General features: G+C 42.5%; 1 protein-coding gene across 1 annotated transcript in view; it reads right to left on the bottom strand.

Annotated features, from left to right (window-relative positions):
- The window catches only part of EXOC2 (exocyst complex component 2), a 357,767-nt gene that overhangs the window by 26,272 nt on the left and 303,784 nt on the right, over positions 1 to 27,711 (bottom strand). The window contains exon 23 of the mRNA XM_073630963.1: positions 4,788 to 4,843. Within this exon, the coding sequence (XP_073487064.1) occupies positions 4,788 to 4,843 (56 nt within the window). The remainder of the gene's footprint in view (positions 1 to 4,787; positions 4,844 to 27,711) is intronic.

Genomic DNA, 27,711 nt, shown 5'->3' with positions numbered 1-27,711 from the left:
TAAAGTACCTATTAATGTATGAACAAACGTTTGTAAGGAAGATACACTGAAAGTGTGATTTTCCATGTACTCACAAGTTGTGCATTGATTAGTAATGATAGTGTGTTGCAATATGATAAAGGTCTGGGTCCATAGAGTCTAAGCCCGGAGATGCACAACCGCTGTCGGGGTTGCGACGCGCCCAGCCTAGGACCCATCACCCTTCCGTCCTTGACGTGGGCGGGCCCTGGCCTCGGCGCATCGGCGTCATGCTCCCTACATCCCGCCTGCGGCGTCTCTGCCGCTGCATACGGGATGCTTCAGCGGTTGTCCATCTCCGGGCTTAGACGCTGTAGGGCACGATGGGCGGCCGCATACATCGGCCCTCCCCTTCTGCTCCTTACCGCGTCATCACGCCCGCGCACGACGTTGGCGTGCGCGCACCTCATGTCCACGGCATTAAATGGCTGCCTCTGACCGGGCATCCCATGATCCCGTCACTCATGTTGGACTTCTGGCTCGGCAGGGCACCAACCACACAGGTAACTTTCACACATCCTGTCACCCAGGTTCACCCATCACAGTAATGGCCTTCTCCTGTACACCCATCCCATCCCTCCTTTCACCCTCACACCCGTTTTTCCCTAGTTTCCTTTCACACACCTACGGCTATCCCATGCTGCTTTCACTCATCCCATTATCACTCACTCACCATTCATACACCCTTCCTCATCATCAATTTTTTTTTTTTCCCCCAGCTTACTCACACTCCTTGGCCCCGCCAGACGTCCCTGACTGCCGGTCTCCATGGGTGCTTCTGTCATCTTGGCTGCCGTGCCGGCGGTCTATTGGGGTGTGCTCTCTGCCTCAACCCCGGGTGAGACTCTATGGACCCAGACCTTTATCGTATTGCAACACACTATCATCACTAATCAATGCACAACTTGTGAGTACATGGAAAATCACACTTTCAGTGTATCTTCCTTACAAACATTTGTTCATACATTAATAGGTACTTTATTGTTTTTGATACAGTTACATGGCATCGGACTCCTGACGATTGGTTCCAAGCCAAGAAACGCATTGAGTTTAGATCTATTGATGCACTTATTTATTGTACTATGTATATGTGTTGTTGTTACTGTATAACCAATTTATGAACTCTGCCTGTTTGTACATTGTCGTCAACACGCTTTTACCATGGTCTTAAATGTGTTCTCTTTTGACTGTATTTGGCCCATTCCCATGCCATTAAAACTTTTATACCATGATTATGATATATTACCATTTGTGGAATTTATACTGATCTCATTATCTAGACTATAACATTTACCATAATGCCCAACATACTCACCCACATGCCTCATACAAAGTCCCGTTTCTCTTCCCCCTTCGCATATATTGGGATGGAGGCATGTTGGTGCTCTTTTGCAAAAATAGTGTGGATTGGTCACAACCCCCCTTGACCTCAGAGCTCCAATGTGCACGGAGGAGCAGAGCAGGAGCTGACAGCCAGCATCATGGGGAGGAGTGAGAACCGAGCCATCGGCGATGTTCGGTGGCTCGGTTCTCAGTTGCGAGACGGAAGGGGACAAATGCAGCATCGTTCTGATGCTGCATTCACCTAGGTAAGTATGATTAGCCAAAAAAAAAAGAAAACCATACTTCTCTTTTAAAGTCTGGCAACCTTGGCTAAGACACAGCAGCAGCACCATTGGCTCCCGCTGCTGTCAAAGTCAGTTAGCCAATCAGTAGAGAGAGGGGGCAGGGCCGAACCGCAGCTCCATGTCTGAATGTACACATGGAGCTGCAGCTCAGCTTGGGTGCCCCCATAGCAAGCTGCTTGCTGTTGGGTGCACTGAAAAGGAGGGAGGGCCCAAGAGCACAAAATAGGGACCCAAGAAGAGAAGGATCTAGGCTGCTATGTGCAAATCCACTGCAACAGAGCAGGTAAGTATCACGTTTGTTATTTTTATAAAAAACAAAAAAAACAAAAACAAGACTTTACAGTCACTTTAACCACTTACGGACCACCCGTGTGTCATTATACAGCGGCATTTTGAAGTGGAATACCGTTGTTATGGCAGCAGCTGCGGATTCGGTGCAAGATCACTTTTATCAGTGGCGGGAGAGGCCCCCCCTTCCCCGGTGCCCTCCGCCGCTTACCGGAGTTGCCAGCAGCGGCAGAGGTGATCGAGTCTTCTCCCCTGCTTGGCATGGTGCTGAGTGAGGGGAAGATGGCCACTGTTAGGCTCCATACAATTGCAGGGCGGAAGCGACGTCAAAACATCACTTCCGCCCATAGCTCTTAAAAGGGACATTTTTTCTTCTTCTTTTTTTCCAAATCACTTTTTTTTTATTGCATTTTAGTGTAAATATGAGATCTTTTTGACCCCAGATCTCATATTTAAGAGGTCCTGTCATGCTTTTTTTTACCAGGAATGTTTACATTTCTTGTAATAGGAATAAAAGTGACACAACTTTTTTTTTTTTTTTTTTAAAGAACAGTGTAAAAATAGAAAGTAAAAAGTAAAATAAATAAGAAAAAAAAAAAGTTTTTTAATGCGCCCCGTCCCGCCGAGCTAGCATGCAGAAGCGAATGCATACGTGAGTAGTGCCCACATATGAAAATTGTGTTCAAACCATACATGTGAGGTATCACCGCGATCGTTAGAGTGAGAGCAATAATTCTAGCCCTAGACCTCATCTGTAACTTAAAACATGCAACCTGCAGAATTTTTTAAACATCGCTTATGGAGATTTTTAAGGATACAAGTTTGTCACAATTCCACGAGTGGGGGCACAGTTTTGAAGCGTGACATGTTGGGTATCAGTTTACTCGGCGTAACATCATCTTCCACGATATAAAAACAATTGGGCTAACTTTACTGTTTTATTTTTTAATTCAAAAAAGTGTATTTTTTCTAAAAAAAGTGCGCTTGTAAGACTGCTACGCAAATACAGTGTGACAGAAAAAATGACAACGACCCCCATTTTATTCTCTAGGGTGTTAGAAAAAAGTATATATATAATGTTTGGGGGTTCTAAGTAATTTTCTAGCAAAAAAAATGATTTTAACTTATAAACAACAAGTTTAAGAAATAGGCCTGGTCTTAAAGTGGTTAAGCACAGCTTTTTTTTTTCTTGTACTATGCTACTTTGTATGATTACTCATGATAGTCTTAGTGCCGGTTCACACTACCGCGACTTGGGTTCCGACTTGTCAGACCTCAAGTCGCCCCAAGTCGCTTGACATCTGAAAGTCCATGTAAGTGAATGAGAGCCGTCTATATGTACGCTACTGAAGTCGCTCCGACTTCAGAAAAGGTCCCTGTACTACTTCAAGGCGACTTGTAGGCGACTTGTACCCATTGATTTCAATGGAAGTCGCCTACAAGTCGGATCGTGGTCTATAGTGAAGCGACTTCACAGGAAGAGAAGATGTTTTTTTCAAGCAAACCCCTCCCTCCCCCAGAGCGGATTGTAGTTTGATTGGCCACTGGAAAGTCGCCTGTCTTGGAGGCGACTTGAAGTCGCCTTGTAAGTCGCCCCAAGTCGCGCTGAAGTCGCGCTGAGGTCGCGCTGAAGTCGCGCTGAAGTCGCCTTGCTAAGTCGCGCTGTAAGTCGTGTTGCCCCTGTGTGAACCAGCGCTTAGGCTCTACTATAGCTTCACTTGGCATTGTTTGTATAGCCAAATTTATAAAACCTTTTTTCTTTTTACAACAGAGTGTATTACATTGAGTCTTTGTACATGCTTTTATTGCTGCCTGTACACCAATGTGTTCTCTCAATAAAACTTTTGAACTAGAAAATTCAATTTATATAATGATTTCTGAAACATTTTTATCAGTAAAAAATGTCATTTAGCAGATTTAGTCTTTCACAGCCTAAAAGAAAGCTGCCACTTTTCAAAGTGCAAATGATTTAAAGAACAACCACATTATCTAAAAACATACAAATAGCATAAACAGCAAAAACTGTTCTGTACTTTCTGAAAAAATAATACAAATGTGGCCACCATATCTATGGACTGTAAACTACAATATACTTAATTTTGTTTTTTGGTTTAGATATTCTTTAACGTCTTACTAAACCCAGGACTATGGTTGCCACCTCATCCCTTTAAACCCAAACACATATTAATTACACAGGTTCTGTGGCTGATTAAGGTGGTAATTAAACTCACTTGGTGCCTTATCTGCATTTAATTATCCTCAGAACCTGTGTAATTTAAAGGTGTTTGGGTTTAAAGGGATGAGGTGGCAACTCTACCCAGGACTCTGCATTCACTATATCTGGTCTCTCACAGTACATAGAACATGGAAATGCAATAGTTTTAGTAAATATAAACTGCTAAATAGCTTTTCTTATCAGCTGTCTTGTGACTTCTATCAGTGTCTGGTTAAAGCTTGTAAGAGTTTTCATTCTCCCGTGATTGTCCTATGAGGCTGCAGGACCCCTGGCCCTCTCTGGACAGTGCCAATTGGCCCTGTGCTGATTACATGCACTCTCTCTCAAAAAAAAAAAAACCTCTATAGTAATACACACTGAACTGAGCATGTGCAGCTTGCCCCCAAGGCTCTGTTCTATGAGGAGATGGATTGGTGACAGTGGAAAAAGGGGAGGATCAGAGAAGACAGGATCAAACAGCCTTTTTACACAATGCAGAGGATTAACCCCTTAGGTTCCACAATGAGTATAACAAGCATGCTTTACTGCATATACAGATTGATTTTACTGTGGGTTTAGTAACACTTTAAGCGTCAAACAGGAAATGGCAAATGCCATAAAGTGCTCAGCAAACCTACCTCTGCATGTACAGCAATGATGTTCACCAACGCCTCCTTCAAATAGTTTCTTACCCCTGAAAACAGGCACACAATGTTAGTTGCATGCTAAAACATCATATTATATATAAACACGTATGCAATGAAGGAAAAAAATAGTGTGGGGGGGTGTCACAACAACTACTAGGACATTTTTTGCCTAAATGCAGAGAATGCATAAAGGTAATGTGACAACCCTGTACTCAAGAAGAGTATGTCCGCTGTATAAGCTTCCCTTGCTGGGTACCAGCATGATTCAAGAACCCTTAGCTCACCCATTCATTTGTCGAGACATAGTCTAGGGTGGCGCAAAACATCAACTGTTTATTGAAACACAGGCACAAAGAGATATGCACTCTGGGACAATCCCCCCCCCTTCTTTGCATAATGACACAGGGCGGGGTAAACTGTACATTCAGTAACATGAGATACAGGTATCTTCAAACAAATAATTCAATCAGTAACTGGGCAAGTAGACAGCACCTAGGAAGGGCTGTTGGAGGATTCCCCTAGGAACTAATAGCTCACAGTGGTTTCATTAACATGAGCAATTAACTAGGCACTTAAACCAGCCGAGGCGAGCAGACTATTTGGCCCCAACAATACTGAATACAAGATACTGTACAATACACATTCTTATAAGCATAAAACACAACATCTTACACTAGTTCCATAACAAGTTAAAGTGGTCACAAATTCGTCTCATCTACAAGAGATGCTCAGACAGACAAAAACAATAGAGGAATGGGATACAGCCACTTAACAATAAAAACAAACCCCACTCCTCCTCAAACTATCTGGTAAAAAGTCTACAACCATCTATGAGACCGAGCTCATACAATATTCCAGCAGCCTGAAAAGTGGAATTCATTTATTTTCATATATTTCTTGAGGGATATTGTTCATAAATATTACTGTCACAAGTGAAAGAGCCTCTCCATTCTCTCAGTGTCCATAAGGTAGCTGTCCATCATTTCCCCCCCGTCACCCTGTGCCCCTAATAGACACAGGGTTACTTACACATAAGAGGGGTCTGGGGAGCTGAGAAAGGGCCCCCTGCGCAAAATGACTCTCGTCACAGGTAAAAAATGTCCTGCCTTTAGAACCTGTTTAAGTGCGCACGGTTAGCAGTGTTGAGCAACTTGTTTTTGTGGCTTCAGCCGACAGGTGCTGTGACAATGGGACAACAGGTGACAGGGCCTGTCTGAGCAAGGCATTAAAGGCTATCTCTTGGAACAATAACTGTGAGCCACAATTTATGCTGTAGTTGTTATGGTTATACCGATGTTCAAAATGCATACTATACAAGCTTTCATACACACTACAGCAACTAAATTTAGGCTGACAATAACCACAGAATGGGGACCATTGTGTATAGAAGTAGTGGGTAGCTTTGGTAACAAAATTGTTAGCCTCCCTATGTTAAATGGGCCACACAAACAATTCATGTTATTATTACTGCATGGCAGGAATATCAGCTGCCAAATCTATTTATAAGCACAGCAGTAACTGCTATGCTTATATTATGGGGTATCAAGAAGATTCTGGCACAAGAGGTATGACCATAGCATTATAGAGCTGACTGAAACATGCCTTAGCAATCTTCAATGAGGAATGCTTAGTGGTCTGATACAAATTATTATTACACCCCCAACACCTTTGTTGAAAGATGGAGCAGCCTTGAAGCCCAAAAGGGAATTGTGCCTCGATTCTGATAAAAAAAAACATTTAACAGGACCAAAACGCAGAGTGGACATCGCAACAATAATTCAGGCCATTACAGATTTGGAGCCTCACTGGTGAACTAATGCAACAGGTCCCTTTGTAGTGACAAGTCCTCAATTTCAACTATAGATCACAGTTCACAGCATAGACTTTCCACATTCTCCCATTAGGCCTACATACGGTCACTAATATCTCATATGTTAATGTGATTTCAAAATGATCTTTTAAAATCTGAAGCTTTCATTAACCACTTCCAGACCGCCGCACGCAGATATACGTCCTAAATTTGATGGGGGATATCGTTGTTATGGCAGCAGCTAGCTGCCATAACCCTGGTATCCTCGTGTTCGGCCGACGGTTCACTTCAAGATAAAAGTGGTCTCTGCGGCGGATTCGCTGCAAGATCACTTTTATCGGCGGTGGGAGAGCCCCCCCTCCCACCACGCTCCGATGCTCTCCGCCGCTTACCGAAGCCGCCGGAGGCGATTGGATGTTCTTCCTTCCTTGGCATGGAGACGAGTGAAGGGAAGATAGCCCCCACCCGTCAGCATGGCATTGCAGGGCGGAAGTGACGTCAAAACATTACTTCCGCCCATAGCTCTTAAAGGCCCATTTTTCTTTAATTATTTTTTTAAAATGACAATTTTTTTTTTTAATTATTGCATTTTAGTGTAAATATGAGATCTGAGGTATTTTTGACCCCAGATCTCATATTTAAGAGGTCCTGTCATGCTTTTTTTCTATTACTAAGGGATGTTTACATTCCTTGTAATAGGAATAAAAGCGACAATTTTTTTTTGTAAACAATAGTGTAAAAATAAAAAAGTAAAGTAAACCGAGCTCGCGTGCAGAAGCGAATGCATACGCGAGTAGCGGCTGCATATGAAAACGGGGTTCAAACCACACATGTAAGGTATTGCCGCGATCGGTAAAGCTAGAGAAATAATTATAGCCCTAGACCTCCTCTGTAACTCAAAACATGCAACCTGTAGAAAATTTTTAAACGTTGCCTATGGAGCTTTTTAAGGGTAAAAGTTTGTCGCCATTCCACAAGCGGGCTCAATTTTGAAGCGTGACATGTTTGGTATCAATTTACTCGGCAGAACACTATCTTTCACAATATAAAAAAAAAATTGTGCTAACTTTACTGTTCTCTTATCTTTTAATCCAAAAAAAGTGCGCTTGTAAGACCGCTGCTCAAATACAGTGTGACAGAAAGTACTGCAACAACCGCCATTTTATTCTCTAGGGTGCTTGAAAAAAAATGTATAATGTTTGGGGGTTCTAAGTAATTTTCTAGCAAAAAAAAATGTTTTTAACTTGTAAACAACCCATCTAAAAAAGAGGCTCGGTCCTTAAGTGGTTAAAAGAACACCTGGTACTTGTATAGACACTTACTGTTAAGATGTGACAACCATCTGTCTACACCCCCCCAAAAAAAAAAAAAAAAAAAGGCTGCAGGACGGCACTGAGATACAAAAGAAATGAAAAATGGAGAAAATTGTATTCTATTAAAATAAGGGCATTCGATTTACTTTAATGCGGAACTGAGTGCAAAAAGTGAAAATTTGAGGAGCTGCTGCCTGACTGCTAGCGACTAGTGAGATTGGGTGATCTCACTACAGTTCTCCTTGCTGGAGGCTCTGACATGAGGAAGTAAAACCATGCCATGACCAAAAACCATTAGAATATAGCTTATTTGGCCTATAGTAGAATGTGATTTGCACCATCATTCGCCTGGTTACTACTACACATTTACTCCACCAAATACCAACAAACCCATTTTCCCTATCATTATTTATTTGGCGCAGATTGCACGTCACACATGGGCTTTTTTCCCACACAATTCCTGGACTAGTTGTATATATCATTTCAAACCCTTCAAATTAAACTATTATTTAAGGCATCCAAAGAAAAAAGAAAAAGGTTTCCGTACACAAAAATATTTGGTGCACCATGACCCGGTGTCTACTGAGCTTTGAAATCATAAGAATTGTATCAGCCCTGCCTACTTCATTTCCAATGGATTACAAAAGACACAGTCCTCTCCTCAATCCCCTCCACTTTCCTCATCTCCATAACTTCTTCTGATGCACAGAAAGTTATCAGCTCAGTATATTTTGTATTTATCAAATAGATATAACAAAATGCTTTTAATTATATATTTAACAGACCAAAAAAAGGCAAAACAAGGTTTACTGTTAGGTTTTAGGAATCTGATGAGGTTTAAGCGTAAGTAAACCCCCATACATAAAACAGTTTCATCTCCGGCACGTGCCGGAAATGTAACACTCATTGGTTGTGCTCTCAACCAAACTGTCAAACCATCCAATGGCTGGCGTCATAACTGATCACATGTGCAGCATCATGGCAGTTGTAGATTAAACAGGGGCAAAGAAGGCAGCTTCTTTGGCAGAAAACGATAGGGGGGTTTACTTACACTTTAAATACCGCCAGTTTGTACCCTTATTAATGCAATGCCATATTTACTAGAAATATTGATGCCCTCAATTGAATAGCAGTCTCTCACCTAATATTTCACTTGATTATTGCAGATTTTTGTAGTAAGTGATGGAAAGAAAATCAATGATTAAAATCTTTGTTTTACCCAGTGTCACATTACACCTCCATAACCCCCTTCTTGTGCATATAAATGTTCCCCACAATCATTATGTATAGAACAACACACTGAACATTTGGTTATATTCAAGTATATGATTTATACAGGAGTGAAAGCTTTAAGCTTTGTTCATACCTTTGTGGTTTTATGTGCATTTTGGAACACACAAAAATGCATTTGTCATAAAAATACATTGAATGCAATGAGGCAGTTCACATCTGCGCACTGCATTGGTAAAAATGAGGCATGTCTGATTTTTTTGTTATTCTCAACATAATAAGGAAAATGCATGAAAATGCACATGACACCTTAAAAAAATGGATGACAAAACAGAAAAAAAACGGACACAGATAGATGTGAACCTGGCCTTATTACATATAGTACACATTACTGCAGCTGTCCCTTGGTAATCTGAAAACATACTAAACCTCTGTGTTGTCAGGTTCCAAGACTTTTTCTCAATTCCCATGTAGTTCAAGTAGTCATGCAGGCACTTAGACATCAGAGACGTGCTCTGTTTTTTATGCCTGGGGTTACCCTCTGAGACATTTCTCTGCTAACAAGAACAAAGTGAAGAGGATTGTGGGTAGGTTTTAAAGAGTTTTATTAATGTAAACACTTTCACATTAAGGCTTTACTTTAAGTTCTATACCTAACACTGTCAATATAGCGACTACTTTAATTTTTATTTAATGGATCTATTTACCAAATTGACACTACAAGAGAAACTGAAGCAGGGAATATGCAGCTTGTCAATACAGAAAAAAAACAAGACCATAATATGAATCATATTTTTTACTATAACACTGCTATAACCAAATATTCAAAAGAATGACTAAAAAAATTCACAACTATTTTAAATTCAAATTCTAATGGGCTCCTGGAATGTACACATTCATATTAGAAAACGTGGTTACATGTGTGTAATATCGCAAAGCATAGCTAGAGAAGATCACAGTCAGCATGCACATGAAATATATCTGTGGATACGGCTTAGGCTCTCATTACAGATCAAAGCCTGCCTGTACATACAGTGACAAGAAAAAGTATGTGAACCCCATTGGAATTACCTGGTTTTCTGCATTAGTTTGCCATAAAATGTAAACTGAGCCACATCAAAGTCATAGACAAACACAATGAGCTTAACCTGCTTACAGAAACAAATCTAATCGTTTGTCTCTTTACTGAACATACCCATCAAACATTCACAGTGCAGGAGGAAAAAGTAAGGGAATCCTTGGGGTTAACAGCTGGTCAAACAGCCTTTAGCAGCAATGACTTCAAGCAACCGCTTTCGATAGCTCTGCATAAAATTTGTATAATGTTCAGGAAGAATTTTTGATCATTCCTCTTTACAAGAATGCTTCAGCTCAGGTACATTTGTAGGATGTTTAGTGTGAATGTCTCTCTTACGGTCATTCCTTAGCATCCCTATGGGGTTCAGACCTAGGCTCTGACTGGGCCACTCCAAAAAGTGCATTTTCTTTTTCTGAAGCCAGTCTGTGGTGGATTCACTTCGATGCTTAGGGTCATTGTCCTGCTGCATTGCCCAACTTTTACGAAGTTTCAGCTGGTGGAAAGCCACCTTGACATTATCCTGTAAGATAGTTTGGTAAACTTGGGAATTCATTTTTCTCTCGATAATGTTAAGTAGCCCAGGCTCTGAAGCAGTAAAGGAAGCCCAATCATGATGTTCCCTTCACCATACGTCACTTTTGGGATGTTTTGATGTTGGTAAGCTGTCTTTTTTGCACCATACATAGTGCTGAGTATTCTTCCCAAATAATTAAACTGTTGTTTCATCAATTTACAACACATTTTCCCAGTAGTGTTGCAGTTTGTCAAGGTGCTCTTTGGCAAACTTCAGACGTGCAGATTATTATTTTTTTTTTTTTTTTTAGGAGAGCAACGACTTCCTCTGTTCTACCATGGACATTTTGCCGGTTCAAATACTTATGTATGGTAGACTTAAACAGGGATTGTTTGCCAGATTCAGTGAGGTCTTCAAACCTTTACCTGTTACTTCTTAACCTCATTGAGGATTCTAGGAAGAGTAGCCGCAGTACTGAACTGTCTCCATTTATAGTAAATTTGTGAATCACCAGTCTAACGGTTGACTGATGGATGCCTAAACATCTTAAGGTCACTTTGTATCCCTTTTCTAGCCTTATGCAGATCAACTTTTCTTGATTGTATGTCTTCTGAGAGCTTCTTTTTGCGAGGAATTGTTCACATCAGCTGATTTTTCGAATGAACAGAAATCTTAAAATGTTTGAGTGTCTTTTACCAATCAGAGTAGCTCTAAACAACACATCCAAACTCATTGGATTAATTGGCCTCCAGGTGTGCAAACTACTGACTCCAATTAACTTTGTTGAAGTAATCACTCTATGTTCCAAATCACACAGGGGCAACAAGACTTGCAGGCCGACTCACAGAGGCGACCTGCACATGACTTCAGTGGCGACTTGCAAAACGACTTCTGTATAGAAGTCAATGCAAGTCACCTGAAGTTGCCCCAAAAATAGTACAAGAACCTTTTTCTAAGTCGGAGCGACCAGAGTCGCTCCTATTAGAATGGTTCCGTCGCCTGACAAGTCGCCCCTATGTGAACCGGGGCTATGGGTTCACTTACTTTTCCTTCCAGCACTGTAAATGTTTAATGGGTGTGTTCAATAAAGACATAAGAAATTAGAATAATTTGTGTCTTAGCAGCTTAAGCGCATTGTGTTTGTCTATTGTTGTGACTTAGATGAGGACCAGATCACATTTTATAGCAAATTACCACAGAAAACCAGTTAATTCCAAGGGCTTCGCATACTTTTTCTTGCCACTGTATGCCAAAATACAATATAATATCATTTAACTAGTTGACAGCTGCCTTAGGGGTTGCAGGTCATAAGGGCTCAGCTTGCACCTATAGCATTCTGGAAATGAATGCAGGTATAGAAATAACCTAAAATGGGAGAGCTTTAAAATAGCTTATCTAGTAGTCATATATATATACAATAAAAAAGTGCAAAGAACAAAGGGGATGTGTAAATTCCAGTAACCTACACCAAGGTTTAGCAGGTCTTAGTTTACTGGTATCACATACTCCAAGATGACAAATAACTTGTTGCAAATGGCTACTGTAACTTAAAAATGTACAACTGTTCTAAGCACTGCCCTGTTATTATTATACTTTAAAGTGTTTGTTACCCCAACACTTCATATTCCCGATATGTGCCATTGTACCATGTACTTCTATGAGAAAGTATCTTTTTTTTCTTTGTATTGCTTCTTTTGTGTGAAATCCCTGGTGTTCCTGCTAGTCCCTCTGCTTTCCAATAAAAACTGACCACACTAAGCAGGAGAGCACATGTTCGTCAATTCTCTAGCTATGTTGAGAACTCAGTGTACTCTCCTCCAATGGTCAGACTTGTCCTGACACACCCCTGCTGCACAGCCCTTCACTGGGAAGCTTGGTGGGCTGCTGCTTCTCCTCCCCCAGCTCTTATGTAGCTAAGAGCAGAGGGAATTTGATCACTTATAAAAAAGGGAAACATACACAAATGTTTTGCCTTTCATTTATTTTAAACTGAATGGATTGTTTTACAAGGTAATCATTTACAATCACTTTAATTTCAAGCAGACCAGACAAAATCTGATGCATATAAAAAGCATATGCTGCAATTAAACTTATTTAAATAATATCTACACATTACTATATATTTAAATTTTAGCATGGCCTTTTCCTATTCACCAAATCCCAAAAGATAACCCCAACAGTTATCACTGCCTGTGGCCAGGCCATAACTGCGTCCCTTTTGGTGCACCGAGCCTGATAAGGGAATATGTATGGTTTCTAGTCCTCCATAGGGTATAATGGCCAAACTCAGTGCTCGCTTTCAGTATGGCTGTTTCACCATATAAAGCTGCAGGTTATAGGTTTGTTCTCCTCAAAGGCAGCAGCAAACAAAAGAGATATGATTGGCTGTTCACATTGCAGGGGAAGCTTCCCCTAGCTTAGTGAATATAGTGAAAATTCACCATGCAAAGATTAGCCAATCACGCAAGAAAAATATTATAAAAAATATTTTAAAAAAAGAAACTTTTGCTTGCACATGATTGAATGATAGAAGTGGCAGAACAGTCTATTTTCCTTTAGTAAATCAACCCTAAACAGTTAGGAAATTTTGCACATGAGCAAGCAGGCTTTAGGTAGCATAACTATCTGCTTCTATGGACATTTTAAGAGGGAAGTTTCAGGAAAAAAACTTAAAATTTGAAATAAGGAACTTTGAAGCAAAATAAGGGTCAGTGCCCATCTGCAGCCTCACCATTGCCATCAATGCAGCCTGATCAATGCCCATCTGCAGCCTAGCCATTGCCATCAAAGCAGCAGCCTCGCCATTGCCATCAATGCAGCAGCCTTACCATTGCCATCAATGCAGCAGCCTTACCATTGCCATCAATGCAGCCTCATCAATGCCCATCTGCAGCCTCGCCAATGCCATCAATGCAGCAGCCTCACCATTGCCATCAGTGCAGCAGCCTCACCATTTGCATCAGTGCAGCAGCCTCACCATTTGCATCAGTGCAGCAGCCTCACCATTTGCATCAGTGCAGCAGCCTCACCATTTGCATCAGTGCAGCAGCCTCACCATTTGCATCAGTGCAGCAGCCTCACCATTTGCATCAGTGCAGCAGCCTCACCATTGCCAACAATGCAGCCTGATCGATGCCCATTTGCACCCTAGAGGGGGGCGGGATGAGCGCCGACATGTTACATACAGTGAGAATCTCCTATGATAGACAGTGGTCCAAAGGGGGCCCAAGAGACGGGACTTCTTATTATAGAGGCCGCCAAGTAAACAGGAGATTCTCACTGTATGTAATCTGACGGCGCTTGTCCCACCCCCCTCCCTGTCCCCTCCGAGGCAGCTAAAATTGAAGTATTGGCGTATAACACGCACACGATATTTGCACCTGATTTTCATGGTGAAAAAGTGAGTGTTATACGCCAATAAATACAGTGTATATATATATATATATATATATATATATATATATATATATATATATAAGTGTCATAATTAGGTGGGTGGGGGAAGCAATGATCAAAACTTATTCCAAAAAAGGCAGTTATCCTTTGGTAATACGCAGTATTAAATGTGGGGGTTAAGGAACTGCCCATTGGATGGTATGCTTCCATTTAAAGTGGAAATGAAGTCCACTTTTTAACTTGTTCAGTGAAAATCTCCTATACTTGCACTTTTTAGGAGATAATCACACACCATGCAGCCGGTGACATCACCGGAACATGCATTCTAAGGGGATGGCATACCCATGACATACCTTCAGAGTTATGTGACGGGGCTCCCATGCGCATGTGCAAGAGTGATGTCATCAAAGCTCTGGTCATTCATACAGCCGGAGCCCACAAACTCAGGAAGGAAGACTGGGCGAAGGTGGAAGCGCAAGGCAAGCCTATAATTAGGCTTACCTGGAGCTACACTGGATATCTTCTAAACCTGCACGGTTTAGGAGATATCCCTGTATTTGCACGTGCCGACGTCATCGGCACATGCGCACTTAAGAAAACTGAAGCACTGGCATGTACGTGCCGTTGCTTCAGCTAGACTGTGCCGTTACAGCTAGACTGTGATGTCATCGCGGCTCTGGTCAATCACAGCGCCGTGATACCCGGAAGTAACCCCTGTGAGCGGTGTCGGCCGCCGGAGCGGTGAACGAGGACCACTGCGGGGGCTTCAATCTCAGGTAAGTAATTCATAATGAGCTAGTATGCAATGCACTTTTACGCTATGTGCACTATGCCTTTGTCTTGCAGGTTTTTTTATTTTGGGGGGGGGGGGGGGGGGGTTTAGGGTTTACAACCACTTTAAACCTGCAGGGAGGCACACTTTTTTTGTATTTATCTGGCGGTTTACTACCGCTTTAAGCTGCCACCACTTTTGTACACCAAAACCCCTACACCCAACAGCCACCATTCCCTGTGGAGCAATATACCTGCAAGCAAAAGCAATGTGGCTGCCTTCATTGAAGCCACTACCCTCATATATCAAAACCCCTGCACCCAACTGCCCCCATTCTTGGTGAGACAATATTCTTACTTGTATAGACATTTATGTACTCAGCTGGTAACCACAGAGTAACCTGTAACATGGGCTTTTTTTATGTTTAATTACATTTATCTCTAAGATAGAGGAGGTACTAAAACAGAGGGTACAGAAATGGCTCTCAGCATACAATAAACCAGCAGGGAGATTCATAGATCCGTGCAGTACAGCAGGCTGAATGAAAAAAGAATCAGTCAGCATTTGGCCAGCCTTGGAGGTGATGAAGTTATAGCAGGGTGATAACAGCACAGTAAAATAGCCAGTCAGACCGATCTGTGTATGATCGGCTGCTTTGGAGGCCAGAAGAGAGGTCTGGGGTCTACCAGACCTGTCAAAACCCATGCGCTCACAAGGAATGTTGTTCAAGTTGATAAAAAATAAATAAATAAAAAGTGTAAGAAACAAATTTTAAATAAAATAAATAATAAAATATATATTTTTTAAAGCACTCCTGCCCCCTGCCATTCTCTATGCAAAGGTGAATACATACTTAGGGCGAGCATGCATATGTTAACAGTGAGGTATTGCCGCAAACAGTATAGCAAGAAAAACTAATTCTAGCACCAGACCTCCTGTGTAACGCCAAACTGGAAACCTGTAAAGGCTTTTAAAGCGCCGCCTATGGAGATTTTTAGGTAACGTAGTTGAGCGCCATTCCATGGGCTTATGCAAGTTTAAAGCGTGACATGTTAGGTATCTATTTACTTGGTGTAACATCATTATGAATATTTTACCAAACAATTGCCTATATTATTTTTTTATGCGCATTAAAACTCATTAAAAAAATTTTTTTTTCAAAAAAATTGTGTTTGAAAAAACACCGCACAAAGTGTGACATAAAAATAGGCAACATCCACAATTTTATTCTCTAGGGTGTATGCTAAAAAAAAAAAAAGTTTTCTACCAAAAAAATAATGATTTTTACATGTAGGAGAGAAGCGACAGAATATGCTTTGGAGGCAAGTGGTTAAGTACTATATATATATCCCATTTGTGAGCTATGAATAGCTATAAATAATTGCCACAATAGGGCGTGAAATGCGTTAGATATTTTTCCTGCTTTTCCCTGTAAATGAAGTGACTGCATTTGGATTTTACTTTTTCATATCAATAAAGATGCCTTCTATGGTATGCGGCCTTCCAGGATCCTCTTTTTTCCTCAAGCCCATTTGTGAGGTCAGGCACTGATGTTGGACGAGAAGGCTTGGCTCACGGTTTCTGCTCTAATTCATCCCAAAGGTGTTCTATCGGGTGGAGGTCAGGACTCTGTGCAGGCCAGTCAAGTTCCTCCATCTCAAACTCACTCATTCATGTCTTTATGGACCTTGCTTTGTGCACTGGTCCAAATCATTTGGCGGGGGGGGGGGGGGATTATGGTGTAGGGTTATTTTTCGGGGGTTGGGCTTGGCCTTCACTTAGTTCCCGTCAGCATACCAAGACATCTTGGACAATTTCATACTCCCAACTTTGTGGGAACAGTTTGGGGATGGCCCCGTCCTGTTCCAACATCAGTGCACAAAGCAAGGTTCATAAAGACATGGATGAGGGAGTTTGGGGTGGAGGAACTTGACCTCAACCCGAAAGAACACCTTTGGGATGAATTAGAGCAGAGACTGCGAGCCAGGCCTTCTCGTCCACATCAGTGTTTGACCTCACAAATGCACTTCTGGAAGAATGGTCAAACATTCCCATAGACACACCCTTAAACCTTGTGGACAGCCTTCCAATAAAAGTTGAAGCTGTTATAGCTGCAAAGAGTGGGCAAACCCAATATGAAACCCTATGGACTAAGACTGGGATGCCATTAAAGTTCATGTGTGTGTAAAGGCAGGCATCCCATTACTATATATATATATATATATATATATATATATATATATATATAGCTTTCCGGCTGCAGGCATCATCCCAGTACTGTTTTTTAGAGCCGGCGAACGGCTATCCAGTTATAACAACCGATGCGGCTAAAAGCCGCTCGGCTGTTATACCGGAGGAGCGGGAGGGGACGTCCCCCCCTCTTGCCGCTTTTACTGGGCCTCCCGTTCCATCAGGAGGCCCGATGACCAATCAGCCGCGGATTGGATCGATGCCGTGATTGGCTTAGTTCCAGCCTCCTAATAGTAAACACGGAAGTGACGTCATGACGTCACTTCCCGTTTACTTGGCTGCCAATGGCGCCAGTTTAAAAAAAATACACAGTATTCAGAATCGCCATTTTCGGCGATCTGAATACTTTGAAGTGCAAATGAGGGATCGGGGGTCTTTTAGACCCCCGATCCCTCCATAAAGAGTACCTGTCACCACCTATTACTGTCACAAGGGATGTTTACATCCCTTGTGACAGCAATAAAAGTGATCAAAATTTTTTTTTTTTTAACCACTTGACGACCGCCTCACGCCGATGTACGTCGGCAAGGTGGCACGGACAGGCAAAATCACGTACATGTACGTGATTTGCCTTCTGCGGGTGGGGGGTCCGATCGGACCCCCCCCCGGTGCCCGAGGCGGTCGTCTTTTGTCCCACGGCGATCGGAGGTGAGGGGGAGGCCATCCGTTCGTGGCCCCCCCCTCGCGATCGCCGCCGGCCAATCGAATCATTCCTTTGCTGCTGTATGCTAAACAGCAGCAAAGGAAATGATGTCATCTCTCCTCGGCTCGGTAATTTCCGTTCCGGCCCGAGGAGAGAAGACAGGTATGTGAGTGCACAACACACACACAGTAGAACATGCCAGGCACACAAAACACCCCGATCCCCCCCCCTGTCACAAACTGACACCAGCAGTTTTTTTTTTTTTTTTTCTGATTACTGCATTGGTGTCAGTTTGTGACAGTTACAGTGTTGGGACAGTTAGTATTATCCCCCTTTAGGTCTAGGATACCCCCCTAACCCCCCCTAATAAAGTTTTAACCCCTTGATCACCCCCTGTCACCAGTGTCGCTAAGCGATCATTTTTCTGATCGCTGTATTAGTGTCGCTGGTGACGCTAGTTAGGGACGTAAATATTGAGGTTCGCCGTCAGCGTTTTATAGCGTCAGGGACCCCCATATACTACCGAATAAATGTTTTAACCCCTTGATGGCCCCCTAGTTAAACCTTTCACCACTGATCACCGTATAAGTGTTACGGGTGACGCTGGTTAGTTCGTTTATTTTTTATAGTGTCAGGGCACCCGCCGTTTATTACCGAATAAAGGTTTAGCCCCCTGATCGCCCGGCGGTGATATGCGTCGCCCCAGGCAGCGTCAGATTAGCGCCAGTACCGCTAACACCAACGCACGCAGCATACGCCTCCCTTAGTGGTATAGTATCTGAACGGATCAATATCTGATCCGATCAGATCTATACTAGCGTCCCCAGCAGTTTAGGGTTCCCAAAAACGCAGTGTTAGCGGGATCAGCCCAGATACCTGCTAGCACCTGCGTTTTGCCCCTCCGCCCAGTCCACCCAAGTGCAGTATCGATCGATCACTGTCACTTACAAAACACTAAACGCATAACTGCAGCGTTCGCAGAGTCAGGCCTGATCCCTGCGATCGCTAACAGTTTTTTTGGTAGTATTTTGGTGAACTGGCAAGCACCAGCCCCAGGCAGCGTCAGGTTAGCGCCAGTACCGCTAACACCCACGCACGCACCGTACACCTCCCTTAGTGGTATAGTATCTGATCCGATCAGATCTATACTAGCGTCCCCAGCAGTTTAGGGTTCCCAAAAACGCAGTGTTAGCGGGATCAGCCCAGATACCTGCTAGCACCTGCGTTTTGCCCCTCCGCCCGGCCCAGCCCAGCCCACCCAAGTGCAGTATCGATCGATCGATCACTGACACTTACAAAACACTAAATGCATAACTGCAGCGTTCGCAGAGTCAGGCCTGATCCCTGCGATCGCTAACAGTTTTTTTGGTAGTATTTTGGTGAACTGGCAAGCACCAGCCCCAGGCAGCGTCAGGTTAGCGCCAGTACCGCTAACACCCACGCACGCAGCGTACACCTCCCTTAGTGGTATAGTATCTGAACAGATCAATATCTGATCCGATCAGATCTATACTAGCGTCCCCAGCAGTTTAGGGTTCCCAAAAACGCAGTGTTAGCGGGATCAGCACAGATACCTGCTAGCACCTGCGTTTTGCCCCTCCGCACGGCCCAGCCCACCCAAGTGCAGTATCGATCGATCACTGTCACTTACAAAACACTAAACGCATAACTGCAGCGTTCGTAGAGTCAGGCCTGATCCCTGCGATCGCTAACAGTTTTTTTGGTAGCGTTTTGGTGAACTGGCAAGCACCAGTGGCCTAGTACACCCCGGTCGTAGTCAAACCAGCACTGCAGTAACACGTGGTGACGTGGCGAGTCCCATAAGTGCAGTTCAAGCTGGTGAGGTGGCAAGCACAAGTAGTGTCCCGCTGCCACCAAAAAGACAAACACAGGCCTGTCGTGCCCATAATGCCCTTCCTGCTGCATTCGCCAATCCTAATTGGGAACCCACCACTTCTGCAGCACCCGTACTTCCCCCATTCACATCCCCAACCAAATGCAGTCGGCTGCATGAGAGGCATTTTCTTTATGTCCTCCCGAGTACCCCTACCCAACGAATCCCCCCAAAAAAGATATTGTGTCTGTAGCAAGCGCGGATATAGGCGTGACACCCGCTATTATTGTCCCTCCTGTCCTGACAATCCTGGTCTTTGCATTGGTGAATGTTTTGAACGCTACCATACACTAGTTGAGTATTAGCGTAGGGTACAGCATTGCACAGACTAGGCACACTTTCACAGGGTCTCCCAAGATGCCATCGCATTTTGAGAGACCCAAACCTGGAACTGGTTACAGTTATAAAAGTTAGTTACAAAAAAAGTGTTAAAAAAAAAAAAAAAAAAAAATATATAAAATAAAAAAAAATAGTTGTCGTTTTTATTGTTCCCTCTCTCTCTATTGTTCTGCTCTTTTTTACTGTATTCTATTCTGCAATGTTTTATTGTTATTATGTTTTATCATGTTTGCTTTTCAGGTATGCAATTTTTTTATACTTTACCGTTTACTGTGCTTTATTGTTAACCATTTTTTTGTCTTCAGGTACGCCATTCACAACTTTGAGTGGTTATACCAGAATGATGCCTGCAGGTTTAGGTATCATCTTGGTATCATTCTTTTCAGCCAGCGGTCGGCTTTCATGTAAAAGCAATCCTAGCGGCTAATTAGCCTCTAGACTGCTTTTACAAGCCGTGGGAGGGAATGCCCCCCCCCACCGTCTTCCGTGTTTTTCTCTGGCTCTCCTGTCTCAACAGGGAACCTGAAAATGCAGCCGGTGATTCAGCCAGCTGACCATAGAGCTGATAAGAGACCAGAGTGGCTCCAAACATCTCTATGGCCTAAGAAACCGGAAGCTACGAGCATTTTATGACTTAGATTTTGCCGGATGTAAATAGCGCCATTGGGAAATTGGGGAAGCATTTTATCACACCGATCTTGGTGTGGTCAGATGCTTTGAGGGCAGAGGAGAGATCTAGGGTCTAATATACTCCAATTTTTTCAAAAAAGAGTACCTGTCACTACCTATTGCTTTCATAGGGGATATTTACATTCCCCGAGATAACAATAAAAATGATAAAAAAAAAAAAAATGAAAGGAACAGTTTAAAAATAAGATAAAAAAGCAAAAAAATAATAAAGAAAAAAAAAAAAAAGCACCCCTGTCGCCCCCTGCTCTCGCGCTAAGGCGAAAGCAAGCGGCGGTCTGTCGTCAAACGTAAACAGCAATTGCACCATGCATGTGAGGTATCACCGCGAAGGTCAGATCGAGGGCAGTAATTTTTGCAGTAGACCTCCTCTGTAAATCTAAAGTGGTAACCTGTAAAGGCTTTTAAAGGCTTTTAAAAATGTATTTATTTTGTTGCCACTGCACGTTTGTGCGCAATTGTAAAGCATGTCATGTTTGGTATCCATGTACTCAGCCTAAGATCATCTTTTTTATTTCATCAAACATTTGGGCAATATAGTGTGTTTTAGTGCATTAAAATTTAAAAAAGTGTGTTTTTTCCCCAAAAAATGCGTTTGAAAAATCGCTGCGCAAATACTGTCTGAAAAAAAAAATGAAACACCCACCATTTTAATCTGTAGGGCATTTGCTTTAAAAAAATATATAATGTTTGGGGGTTCAAAGTAATTTTCTTGCAAAAAAAAAAAAACTTTTTCATGTAAACAATAAGTGTCAGAAAGGGCTTTGTCTTCAAGTGGTTAGAAGAGTGGGTTATGTGTGACATAAGCTTCTAAATGTTGTGCATAAAATGCCAGGACAGTTCAAAACTCCCCCAAATGACCCCATTTTGGAAAGTAGACACCCCAAGCTATTTGCTGAGAGGCATGTCGAGTCCATGGAATATTTTATATTGCGACACAAGTTGCGGGAAAGAGACACATTTTTTTTTTTTTTTTGCACAAAATTGTCACTAAATGATATATTGCTCAAACATGCCATGGGAATATGTGAAATTACACCCCAAAATACATTCTGTTGCTTCTCCTGAGTACGGGGATACCACATGTGTGAGACTTTTTGGGAGCCTAGCCGCGTACGGGACCCCGAAAACCAAGCACCGCCTTCAGGCTTTCTAAGGGCGTGAATTTTTGATTTCACTCTTCACTGCCTACCACAGTTTCGGAGACTATGGAATGCACAGGTGGCACAAAACCCCCCCAAATGACCCCATTTTGGAAAGTAGACACCCCAAGCTATTTGCTGAGCGGTATAGTGAGTATTTTGCAGACCTCGCTTTTTGTCACGAAGTTTTGAAAATTTAAAAAAGAAAAAAAAAAAATGTTTTTTCTTGTCTTTCTTCATTTTCAAAAACAAATGAGAGCTGCAAAATACTCACCATGCCTCTCAGCAAATAGCTTGGGGTGTCTACTTTCCAAAATGGGGTCATTTGGGGGGGGTTTTGTGCCACCTGGGCATTCCATGGCCTCCGAAACTGTGATAGGCAGTGAAGAGTGAAATCAAAAATTTTCACCCTTAGAAATCCTGAAGGCGGTGATTGGTTTTCGGGGTCCCGTGCACGGCTAGGCTCCCAAAAAGTCCCACACATGTGGTATTCCCATACTCAGGAGAAGCAGCTAAATGTATTTTGGGGTGCAATTCCACATATGCCCATGGCCTGTGTGAGCAATATATCATTTAGTGACAACTTTGTGCAAAAAAAAAAAAATGTGTCACTTTCCCGCAACTTGTGTCAAAATATAAAATATTCCATGGACTCAATATGCCTCTCAGCAAATAGCTTGGGGTGTCTACTTTCCAAAATGGGGTCATTTGGGGGGGTTTTGTGCCACCTGGGCATTCCATGGCCTCCGAAACTGTGATAGGCAGTGAAGAGTGAAATCATAAATTTACACCCTTAGAAATCCTGAAGGCAGTGATTGGTTTTCGGGGCCCCGTACGCGGCTAGGCTCCCAAAAAGTCCCACACATGTGGTATCCCCATACTCAGGAGAAGCAGCAGAATGTATTTTGGGGTGCAATTCCACATAGGCCCATGGCCTGTGTGAGCAATATATCATTTAGTGACAACTTTTTGTAAATATTTTTTTTTTTTTGTTGTCATTATTCAATCACTTGGGACAAAAAAAATAAATATTCAATGGGTTCAACATGCCTCTCAGCAATTTCCTTGGGGTGTCTACTTTCCAAAATGGGGTCATTTGGGGGGGTTTTGTACTGCCCTGCCATTTTAGCACCTCAAGAAATGACATAGGCAGTCATAAACTAAAAGCTGTGTAAATTACAGAAAATGTACCCTAGTTTGTAGACACTATAACTTTTGCGCAAACCAATAAATATACGCTTATTGACATTTTTTTTTACCAAAGACATGTGGCCGAATACATTTTGGCCTAAATGTATGACTAAAATTGAGTTTATTGGATTTTTTTTATAACAAAAAGTAGACAATATCATTTTTTTTCAAAATTTTCGGTCTTTTTCCGTTTATAGCGCAAAAAATAAAAACCGCAGAGGTGATCAAATACCATCAAAAGAAAGCTCTATTTGTGGAAAGAAAAGGACGCAAATTTCGTTTGGGTACAGCATTGCATGACCGCGCAATTAGCAGTTAAAGCGACGCAGTGCCAAATTGGAAAAAGACCTCTGGTCCTTAGGCAGCATAATGGTCCGGGGCTCAAGTGGTTAAACACAATTAATAAATATAAAAATAAATAAGAAAAAAATTTTTTTTTAAAGCGCCCCCGGCCCTGCGAGCTTGCGCAGCAAAGAAAACGCATACGGAAGTCGCGCCCGCATAGGTAAACGGTGTTCAAATCACACATGTGAGGTATCGCCGCGATCGTCAGAGCAAGCGCAATAATTCTAGAACTAGACCTCCTCTAACTCTAACCTGGTAACCGTAAAAAAAATATAAAGTGTTGCCTATGGAGATTTTTAGGTACCGTAGTTTGATGCCATTCCACGAGTGCGTGCAATTATAAAGCGTGACATGTTTGGTATCTATTTACTCGGCGTAACATCATCTTTTACATTATACAAAAAATTGGGGTAACTTTACTGTTTGTTTTTTTTTAAATACATGAAAGTGTCCCTTTTCCCAAAAAGTTGTGTTTAAAACATCGCTGCACAAATACCGTGCGATATAAAATATTGCAACAATCGCCATTTTATTCTCTAGATTCTCTGCTAAAAAAAAAAATATATAATGTTTGGGGGCTCTAAGTAATTTTCTAGCAAAAAATACAGATTTTAACTTGTAAACACCAAATTTCAAAAATAGGCTTAGTCATATATATATATACATATATATATATACAGTGCTCAGCATAAATGAGTACACCCCTTTTGAAAAGTAAGGTTGTAATCATTATCTCAATGAACACAAGAACAATTTCCAAAATACTGACAAAACCAAGTCTTATAGAACATTTGTTTAGCTCATTACATAAAGGTAAGGTTAATAATATAGCTTAGATTACAAAAATCTTCAGTTTTACTCAAATTGGTTGATGCAAAAACGAATACACCCCACAACAAAAACTACTCCATCTAGTATTTTGTATGACCTCCATGATTTGTAAGGATAGCATCAATTCTTCTAGGCATGGAATGAACAAGTTGGCAATATATTGCAACATCTATCTTTTTCCATTCTTCAAGAACGACCTCTTTTAGAGCCTGGATGCTGGATGGAGAGTGATGCTCAACTTGTCTCTTCAGAGTTCCCCATAGGTGTTTGATTGGTTCAGATCAGGAGACATACTTGGCCACTGAATCACTTTCACCCTGTTCTCCTTTAAAAATGCAACAGTGGCCTTAGATATGTGTTTTGGATCATTGTCATGTTGGAAAAGTGCATGACAATCAAGGGCACGGAGTGATGGTAGCATCTTCTCTTTCAATATAGAGCAGTACATCTGTGAATTCATGATACCATTAATGAAATGCAGCTTCCCAACACCAGCAACACTCAAGCAGCTCCTTAGAAGGACACTTCCACCATCATGTTTCACTGTAGGCACCATACACTTTTCTTTGTACTCCTCACCTTTGCTATGCCATACAGTTTTGAAGCCATCAGTTCCAAAAACATTTATCTTGGTCTCATCACTCCAGTAGTCTTCTTTTTCAGCATGGGTCCTGGCAAATTATGAGTGGGCTTTTTTGAGCATGGACTTTAAAAGAGGCTTCCTTCGTGGACGACACCCATGCATGCCTTTCCTCTGCAGTGTACGCTGTATTTTGTCATGGGAAACAATCACCACAGTTTGGCTTTCTAAGTGAACTTGCATGGCGATTTTCCTCAACCCTTCTCATCAGAAGATGCTCCTGTCTAGGTGTTAACAACCGTGGATGGCCTGGATGTCTGGGAGATGGTTGCAGTTCCATCTTTGTTCAAATTTTGTATCACTTTTGCTACAGTATTCTTACTGATAAGTAAAGCTTTGCTGATGTTGTAGCCTTCACCTTTCTTGTGTAAAGATATTATTTTCTTTCTCAGGCCTTGTGACATTTCTCTTCCATGTTGTGCCATTGCTGACAGCATGAAATGGGAAGGGGTTTCTTTGCTAAGTAACGCTCTTTTTTAATCAACTGTCTGCTGGACACCTGTTTAGTGAATAATTGGACTCACCTGTAGTTTTCTTGTTAATTAGGATTTTGTTGTCTAAAATTTAGCTTTGCTCCTAAGGCCCCTTTCACACATGCGGACCGTATGTCCGTATTTCATCCATCCATTTTCGGATGAAATACGGACATACAGCCATCCCTATGGGATAGCGGGTGTCAGCGGATGTACATCCGCAAACACCCGATGTCATCAGGCTCCGCTCTCGTCCGATTCTGCGGACGGAAGAAAATCCTATTTTTCTATCCATCTGCAGAGCGGATCGGAGGAACACGGACAGACGGTCCGTGTTCCTCCGATCCCCCATAGGGGAGAGCGGAGATCTGACGGGGCGGTCCCTGCACAGTGTGCGGGTCCCGCCCTGTCATCCGCCGGCTCAGCTGGGGAAAACGGAGCAATCCCCGCTGAGCAGCGGATGTTCACGGGGCGGATCAACACGGATCCGTCCCGTGTGAAAGGGGCCTAAGACTTTCATTGGGGTGTATTCATCTTTGCAACATGGTCTTAAATGAATTTGTGTGTGCAAATTAACAAACCTTGGTTGCAATCAATGGCCCGCATTAGTGGGAGTATTTTGTAGTATAGTGTCCCATAGAAAATGTTGATGTTGAAAGGAAAGTAAAAGGTTTCTGACAAAACAAATCTGTTGGGGTGTACTCATTTATCTGAGTGAGCACTGTGTATATATATATATATATATATATATATATATTAAGACATCTGCAGGTCTATAAGCCAGTGTGGTTGCTAGACCTGGCAAACATAATTTTCTGGGCCAGGGGGAATAGGTTAGACCATGCCCATTTTAGGCCCTACATTTAAAAAAAAACTGCCATCTCTGTTCCTGTGACACTATTACAAAGGTTTAAAAGCCATTTAGAAGACTGCAAAATACAGTAGATATATAAAGTCTACACACTCCTGTTAAAATGTCAGATATCTGATTTATTACAGCACTCAGTCTTGCCAATATTTGCCCACTCTACTTTGCAAAAACACTTCAAATCGGTTATATTGCGAGGGCATCTCCTGTGCACAGTCCTCTTCAGATCACCCCACAGATTTTCAATCGGATTCAGGTCTGTTGATCTGGATGTATGCTTTGGGTCATTGTCATGCTGAAAGATGAAGTTCCTCTTCATATTCAACTTTCTAGCAGAAGGCTGAAGGTTTTGTTCCAATATTGACTGGTATTTGGAACTGTTCATAATTCCCTCTACCTTGACTAAGGCCCCTGTTCCAGCTGAAGAAAAACAGCTCCAAAGTATGATGCTGCCACCACCATGCTTCACTGTGGGTATGGTGTTCTTTTGGTGATGTGCAGTGTTGTTTTTTGCGCCAAACATATCTTTTCGAATTATGGCCAAAAAGTTCAACCTTGGTTTCATCAGACCATACCACATTTCCCTACATGCTTTTGGAAGACTTCGGATGTGTTTTTGCTAAATTTAGCCAAGCTTGGATGTTTTTCTTTGTAAGAAAAGTCTTGCCACTCTACCCCAAAGCCCAGACATATGAAGAATACGGAAGATTGTTGTCACATGTACCACACAGCCAGTACTTGTCAGATATTTCTGCAGCTCCTTTAATGTTACTGTAGGCCTCTTGGTAGCCTCCCTGACCAGTTTTCTTCTCGTCTTTTCATCAATTTTGGAGGGACGTCCAGTTCTTGGTAATGTAACTGTTGTGCCATATTTTCTCCACTTGATGACTGTCTTCACTGTGTTCCGTGGTATATCTAATCCCTTGGCAATTCTTTTGTACCTTTCTCCTGACTGATACCTTTTAACAATGAGATCCCTCTGATGCTTTGGAAGCTCTCTGCAGACCATGGCTTTTGCTGTAGGATGCAACTAAGAAAATGTCATCTAAGGCTGGGTTCACACTGGTGCGACACGACAGCCGTCCTACTTTGGATCCGACTTTGCCCTGCGACATGAAGCCGGCATGTGTCCGACTTTCAATGAACGGGGATCCGACTTGGATCCCCGCCAATGCCCGGCACTGTGTTTGGTATGAATCTTTAGGGGGAACTCGCGCCAAATTTTAAATAAAAAACCGGCATGGGTTCCCCCTCCAAGGGCATACCAGGCCCTTGGGTCTGGTATGGACCTTGAGGGGAACCCCCTACGCCGAAAAAACGGCGTGGGGGGTCGCCCCCAATCCATACCAGACCCTTATCCGAGCACGCAGCCCGGCCGGACAGGAATGGGGGTGGGGACGAGCGAGCGCCCCCCCCTCCTGAACCGTACCAGGCCGCATGCCCTCAACATGGGGGGTTGGTGCTTTGGGGGAGGGGGCGCGCTGCGGCCCCCCACCCCA

This window comes from Aquarana catesbeiana, linkage group LG05 (assembly GCF_042186555.1).
Source record: "Aquarana catesbeiana isolate 2022-GZ linkage group LG05, ASM4218655v1, whole genome shotgun sequence".
Classification (NCBI taxonomy): Eukaryota; Metazoa; Chordata; class Amphibia; order Anura; family Ranidae; genus Aquarana; species Aquarana catesbeiana.
This window is presented reverse-complemented; position numbering and strand designations above follow the sequence as displayed.